Source organism: Macaca thibetana, chromosome 7, assembly GCF_024542745.1.
Source record: "Macaca thibetana thibetana isolate TM-01 chromosome 7, ASM2454274v1, whole genome shotgun sequence".
NCBI lineage: Eukaryota > Metazoa > Chordata > Mammalia > Primates > Cercopithecidae > Macaca > Macaca thibetana.
The window spans coordinates 146,707,682-146,715,221 of record NC_065584.1 but is presented as its reverse complement, the minus strand read 5'-3'; the positions used below and the strand labels follow the sequence as shown (position 1 = coordinate 146,715,221).

General features: G+C 47.9%; 1 protein-coding gene across 1 annotated transcript; it reads right to left on the bottom strand.

Annotated features, from left to right (window-relative positions):
- Positions 1 to 4,920: 4,920 nt before the first annotated feature.
- On the bottom strand, positions 4,921 to 6,869 carry LOC126959297 (uncharacterized). Its single transcript, XM_050798187.1, has 3 exons — positions 6,770 to 6,869; positions 5,837 to 6,271; positions 4,921 to 5,246 (listed from the first exon to the last, which is right to left on the bottom strand). Exons 1-3 carry the CDS (start codon positions 6,867 to 6,869, stop codon positions 4,921 to 4,923), a joined length of 861 nt encoding a protein of 286 aa, XP_050654144.1.
- Positions 6,870 to 7,540: the final 671 nt, after the last annotated feature.

Below are 7,540 nucleotides of genomic sequence, written 5' to 3'. Positions count from 1 at the left end.
AGGGTTCCTTTCAGTTCTTTTAGAAACACATATGTTGGCTAAGTGTAGTAAATAAAACAATTTCATTGATTAACATCTGCTAGACTCTTCAGCTCCCTCCCCAAACCCACATATAACCAGGACCTACAGAAAGCATTGTTTTTTGTAAATAAAACATATTCAGGCTGGGTGCAGTGGCTCATGCCTGTAATCCCAGCACTTTGGGAGGCCAAGGCAGGCAGATCACTTGAGTTCAGGAGTCTGAGACTAGCCTGGGCAACATGGAGAAACCCGTCTCTACAAAAGTACCAAAATTAGCTGGGTGTAGTGGTGTGCACCTGAAGTCCCAGCTACTTAGGATGCTGAGGCAGGAGAATCGCTTCAATCTGGGGGGCGGAGGTTGCAGTGAGCCAAGATCATGCCACTGCACTCCAGAGTGGGTGACAGAGAAAGATTCTGTCTCAAAAAAAGTCCTGGAGTGTTGGGGTGAAGGGAAATGAAGGTAGAGCTTAGATATGGTTAGCAAACCTCAGGCCTCAGGACCTTCCGGCAACTTCTAGATAAAATTATCCCCTTAGTCTGCTCCCATTTTAAAAAGGAGTGGGTACCAGATACCACAGGCTCACGAAGAGGTTTTCATTTCTTTACACTGAGATTTAAAAAAGCACCATGCAATATTTTTCAAAGAGTTAAATTCATTCATTCATATAAAAAGGGTTGCCTTCAATAATATCCTACTTTTTTATGTTAAAATAGGCTTTTCTTTTAGAAACAATGAAAGTTTCAAAACACTTTTCTCAACAATCGCACACACACAAAAGTTGGCAACCCTCTATCACTGCCCTAAATTATTTTTGAAATTTTAATGACTTGTGAAATCTGAAAGTCTCAGAATCATTGAACTCCATATGAACCTCTTACTGGATGAAGACCTCCACAGGGAAGGCTCTGTTATTTATTAATTTGCCTGGCTCACCCAAGGCCCTAAATATACATTCATCAAGCCACTGGACGAGGAGCTGGTGGGAATGGGGCTTTGGAAGAGGGGGTTGGGCTAAAGCACCCTGGTACACTGGAACTGGGAAAGGCATTCCCATTTGCTACACGGCCATGATTGCCTAATCCCAGGTAGGTGCTTTAGATTCTCTGTATCTTTGAATTGCTTGTGAGGACAGTATAAGTATCAGTATTCTCATTTTACCACAGACGAAATGAAGACTCTTAGAGATGAAATTGCCTGAAATTACATGGCTGGCAAAGTGCAGACTTTAGATTAGAACCCAGGGTAGTTGGATGCTGGAGATCTGATGTCTCCCACCACACCACAGCCAGATCACAGACCACCAGTTAAGGACCCCTGATCTGGGAAAGTTGGGAATGTATACGCCTCCCTTCCCCCTAAAAGTGGGCGAAATGTTAAATGGGAAGAGGCAGGCACTTTCTTAATTCTCAGCACCACTTTTGTTGATGACTCTGAACCCCTTGGCCCTGGGTCATAATGGCTCCATTTAAAAAATCAAATTGAGGAAAAATAACAAAGAGCTAATCCAATTCTATGCAAATGTAGCAGATAAATTATGTCTGTTCACACTCAGGTTCCCTTTCTGTAGTTCCCCCCCTCCTCAGATTTACTGGCTTGCACCCAAACCAGCCTCAATTTGATTCACCAGAAGCCCTCAAGGCTGAGTAATTCATATTTATTCACAACTGTATGCACAATGCACTCAGAATGCAGTTCCTGTTAGCTCTGAGCTTCTCAAACTTTAAGGTCAGGTACAAATGCAGATTCCGATTCAGTAGGTCTGGGGTGGGGCCTGAGAATCTGCATTTCTAACGTGCTCCTAATGGATGCTGATGCTGCTGGTCCTTGGATGGCTTATTGAGTAGTCAGAGCTTAGGTCATATTAATTTGCCTAACTGGGTACTTTCTGAGCTGGGACTCACGGTAAAACCCTCTCTCAGGGAAGATTGTCTTTCAGGCACTTCGTCATAGCATGACTCCATCCTGATCTCTGGGAAATGAGAGGTTGTGTGTGCTACGAACAGAGCTTAGAGCCTCAGCAAACAGTTGTGCAATGTATTCTTTTTGTGTAAGGAGACCTTCCTGGGTTTTGAAGTCACATCAACAGTCACTTGTCGACTTGAATTCTATATAAAAGATGGCTCTTTGTGGAACCTCCTCTTTCACATTTGCCTCAAATACATACTTTCATTGTGAATTATCCACATAATTAAGAATGCACAAATTAGGCATATCAATCTATGTATAACAGTAGATTGTAGCACAGATACTAATATAATCTTATATTTGCCTTACGCCTATTTCTTTAAGGTTACATAATTATATCCTGAAAAGAGCCACAATGGTCATCTAGTATTATTTTACAGAGGAAGAATTGTGGTTCACAGAGGGTGATTAAGCTGTCCAAGGAGACTCAGAGTTAAGGCTGCTAGAACCCAGAACTCAGTCCAAGGAGTCTGGAACTGGCATGCGGACTGGGTCCTCTGTACCAATTGGTAGAGGCAATCCAAGGCACATGAGTTCTCCAACTGTCTGCATCCTTAAATATTCCCCCTGAGGAGGCTTTGACATTCCTGCCTACACCTTCTTTCTGTGTCTTTAGGAATCCACAGACTACAAGGCATGGCAAGAAGGCTGTGTGTTATGTGGTGATGTCAGCTGCTGGCGTCGCTGAGGTCTCAGTGGTGGGAAGTTAGAAGAGAGGGTGTTGGAACCGAACTGTCGATTCCCTCCTGGGCAGGGGTCGCTGCGAAGGATCACCGACACGAGATTCACAGCAGAGAGTTATTTATTACTAGCGCGCTAGGGTCCCAAGCTCTAAGTTGGCCCTGGGACCCCGACTGCTTGTTACAGGCTGTTTATATAGGCAAACACAAGTTCAAACACAGCTTAGGTCGCGAAATTCAAACAAAGCTTTAGGCGCGTGGTAATTGGGTCTGTCTATGGCCTGAGCAAGGTGTCTTGTTCTAATTGGTTAGAGCCGGACCTTATGAGGTTTTTTTCCTGGAGTTGTTGATTCCGGGAATTTCGAGGCAGGGTGGGACCCCCGGAATTGGCAGGGTGGGACCCCATGAGGTTGTTTCCCGGAATTGGCAGGGTGGGACCCTATCAGGGTGGGACCCTATCGAGGCAGGGTAGGACCCTATCCAGAGCCACCTGGTGTTAATTTTTTTAAGTTCTTTTTTTATGAGGCCTAGTTTCTAAGTTTTATGCGGCCTAGTTTCATTCCCTCCTCTTTTTGTGTCAGAGGCTCAATCTTGAGCCTCTTCTTCAGTCCTGAGGGTCTGGTATTGTTGGGTCAGAACCATAGCATGTACTATGTTTAATCTATTTTTAATAAGGGTGAGTAAGCGGTTGAGTATGCATGGCCCGAAAGTCAGGATGAGCGTGAGCAGGATGAGGGGTCCTAAGATGGTGGAGATTAGGGTGTTAAGCCAAGGGGATTGGTTGTACCAATTTTTAAACTAACTTTGTTGAGATTTTCTCTCTTTTTTTCTCTTGTCTAATCTTTTTCTTAGTTTTGCCATAGAATCTTTAACTATTCTTGAATGATCTGCATAAAAACAACATTGCTCTTTCAGGGCTGCACAGAGCCCGCCCTCTTTCAGAAAGACAATTTCTAGTCCTTGTCGGTTTTGTAATATAACTTCAGACAGAGAAGTCAAGGACTCTTTAAGTTTTGTGATAGATTGTTCTATGGCTCTAAGGTCTTCATCTATGGCTACTTTAAGTTGTTGCAGATGATGGTTACCATGCACTAGGGCTGCTGTCCCGGTCTCAACTTTAGCCGCTACCTTAATTCCTAACATGTCGGCGAGGGTGAGGGAGATTAAGGGCGGGGAGGTGCTTTGAGGAGCTTTTAGTTGGGGCTTCTCCGATATGGAAACCGGGGGCTTCCTAGCTTCTAATAAAACCTGGTTTGGCCTTACTGCAACAGGGGCAGTGTCTGGATTGACTAATAGTCTGATTTGGAGGGGAATTTTAGGCCGGTTGTGCTGGTATAAATAGAGACCCTATATTAACCTTGGGAAGTCTGAATCTAGGAAAGATTTCTTCCAGAATTTTCTTGGCTACTATGTGTGCCGTTTCTTGCCGGGTGGGGTAGGCTTCTACCCATCCTGAAAAGATATCTATAAACACTAGTAAGTACTTATATCCAGCATAGTGAGGTTTTACTTCAGTGAAGTCTATTTCCCAATAGACTCCTGGGCGATTACCACGAGTTCGTTTCCTTTCTGGCACTCGGGTAGCCCCAGCGTTTACCTGCTGACAGACCTTACAGGCAGATGTCACTTGTTCTACGAGGGTACTTGCCTTTGGGATTAGAAAGTCAGTTTTTTTCAATCAGTAATTTTAGCTTTTCGACTACTCAAGTGTGTCCAGGCATGCATCTGCTGGATCATTGCCAGGGCCTCCTTTTGGGGAAGGACTATTTTTCCTCCTTTTTCTCAGTTTTTAGTGTCTTTGTTCTCTATAGCCCCTATGGCTTTTGCTTCTTCCTGGTCTCCCGGGGTTTAAGTATGTTTAATAGTTATGTGGCTGGTTTCGTCAGGTTCTGTGGCTAGGGTTAGTACTTCTGCCATGGCGGCTTGCCTGGCCACTTGGTCGGCCTGTCTGTTTCTTACTGCGACTGGATCTTGTCCTTTTTGATGCCCGGGGCAGTGAATTATAGCCACTTCTTGAGGAAGAAAAAGGGCTTTTAATAAGGCAATTATTTCAACTTTGTTCTTGATTTCCTTTCCTTCTGAGGTTAGGAGACCTCTTCTTTCATAGATACTTCCATGAGTATGAGCCGTTGCAAAGGCATACCGGCTATCAGTATAAATGTTAGCTTTCTTTCCCTTGGACAGCTCTAGGGCCTTGGTTAGTGCTGTTAACTCAGCCTTCTGTGCAGACGTGCCAGGAGGTAGTGATTGTGCTTAAATGGTGTTGTGGCCATCTACTACCGTCGCTCCCGCCCTCCGGGTACCTGAGTCAAGGTAACTGCTGCCGTCTGTGTACCAGGTGTGATCCGCGTCTGGGAGTTCTTGGTCTTTAAGGTCTTCCCGTGTTCCATGGGTCTCAGCCAGTACTTGCCGACAATCGTGTGGGCTTGGTTGGTCTTCTGGTACCGGCAGCAGCGTAGCAGGGTTTAGGGTGACCGGAGGGCCAAACTGGACGCGGTCCGTGTCCAGTAGGAGGGCCTGGTAGTGGGTTAGGCATGCGTTGGTTATCCACCGGTCCGGGGGCTGCCGCACTATGGCCTCTAGAGCATGTGGGGTAATAATAGTTAGTGGCTGCCCAAGGGTTAACTTAGCAGAGTCCTTGACCAGCATAGCGGTGGCTGCCATGATGCGAAGACACGGGGGCCAGCCGGCCGCCTCCGCTTCTCTCCCTCTCTCCCTGGTCCTTTTTCTCTCACAACTGCCGCCAGGATTTTTGTTAAATGCTTATCCCTCACTCGGTCCTTACGATCCTCTCGCTCCATCTGTTCCTTCGCTAACCTGGCTTCCCTTTCCTCAGGGTTTTCTCTCTTATTATACACTTTTTCTGCCTCCTTAACCAATTCCTGTAATCCATAGGTTTGGATTCCATCTAGTCTTTGGAGTTTTCCTTTGATATCTAATGCAGCTTGGTCTATGAATGCCATAGCTACGGTAGCCTTATGTTCTAGGGCCTCTGGGTCTAATGGGGTATACATTTGGAACCCTTCCAGAAGCCTTTCCATGAAGGCTGCCGGGCTTTCATCCCTTTCCTGAGTTATGGTCCTTACCTTGGCCAAATTTGTGGGGCGCTTTCCTGCCCCTTTGAGACCCGCCAACAGAGCCTGGCGATAGATTTGGAGACTCTCCTTACCTGGTGCCGTTTCATAGTCCCAGTCTGGGCGGGTGAGGGGAAATCCCTCGTCTATTTTATTGGGAAGTTGGGTTGGGAGGCCTCCTGGTCCTGGCACATTTTTCCGGGCCTCCAGGAGGACTTGCTGCCTTTCTTCAGTGGTTAGGAGGACCTGCAAGAGTTGCTGGCAATCATCCCAAGTGGGCTGGTGAGTGAGGAGAATGGATTTTATTAACGAGGTTAGGGCCTGGGGGTCTTGGGAAAAGGAAGGGTTATGGGTTTTCCAGTTGTAGAGGTCAGAGGCAGAGAAGGGCCAGTACTGGACCGTGTGATTGATGGTACGGAGGGGAAAAAGGGAGGATTGCCAAGTGGAAGGGCCATCTGGGTCCTCAGTCCGCCGCAAGCGGAGACGAGGAGGTGTCGGTGGCGGTGTCCAAGGGGTGAGTTTGGGCGGGGCTGGGGAAGGAGACGGGGTGGAGGGAGGGGCCGAGGGAGAAGTTGGAGAAAGGGTAGGGGCCGAGGCGGTAGAGGAAAGAGCTGGGGACAAGACAGGGGGCAAGGGTGAAGTGTAAGGTGGAGGTCTCAGAAGGGGGTTTTGAGGTGGAGGAGGCAGGGGGTCAAGAAGGAGGAGATCCCTCTGGGGTTCATCTGGGAGGACTGGCTTATGCGGGTCCGGTTTCCGATTTTTTTTTTTTGGGGCTTCTAAGGCAAGAAGGGTAGACTGGGGTGGGGAAGGGGAATGGAGGAAGGGTTTCACCCAAGAGGGAGGGTTTCGGACCAGATCCTCCCAAGTAATTATGTAGGCCACCTGGTCTGGGTGTCCGTGTGGCCCAGGATCTATCACTGTTGCTTTAACCTGTAAGATAATTGGGAGGTCAAATGTTCCATCCTGGGGCCACCCAACATGGAGGGTAGGCCACTCGGACGAGCAGAATTTTCGCCATCGTCCCTTACGGACTTCTATGGAGAGGTTGTGGGCTCGAGTCCGAACGTCAGGGAAGTGAGTCAGGGTCAGAGACAAAGGAGTCGTCAACGTCTGTCTTATTTCGTCCATGTATAACAAGGACAAAACGAAAGTAACAAAAACAAAGACCAGACAAGTAAGGAGAAGCCGCGCGGCCAGAGAGTGGCGCCACAAGATCATAAAATACTCAGACGGCAGGGGCGACCTGCCTACAGATTTAAGGAGGCTGACTGAGTCGTCAGCCTTCTCCCAGACTACCGCCAGGGCGTCCCCCGGGGCATAAGTGGGAAGGTGCCGGACATGTCTGTCCCCCTTCCCCACTTAATTCAGAAGGAGTACTCCCCAGAGTTCAGAGTTAGCCGGCAAGACAGACAGAACAAAACGAAAGTACCTGGTAGGTCCACTCAGTCAGCAGTCCGTGGCCCGGGCCAGATGGGTCTCCGCCGGATGGGTCGGGGGTCCTCGGACGACCCCACTTCCCGGCCAACGCACCAAATGTTGGAACCGAACTGTCGATTCCCTCCTGGGCAGGGGTCGCCGCGAAGGATCACCGACACGAGATTCACAGCAGAGAGTTATTTATTACTAGCGCGCTAGGGTCCCAAGCTCTAAGTTGGCCCTGGGACCCCGACTGCTTGTTACAGGCTGTTTATATAGGCAAACACAAGTTCAAACACAGCTTAGGTCGCGAAATTCAAACAAAGCTTTAGGCGCGTGGTAATTGGGTCTGTCTATGGCCTGAGCAAGGTGTCTTGTTCTAA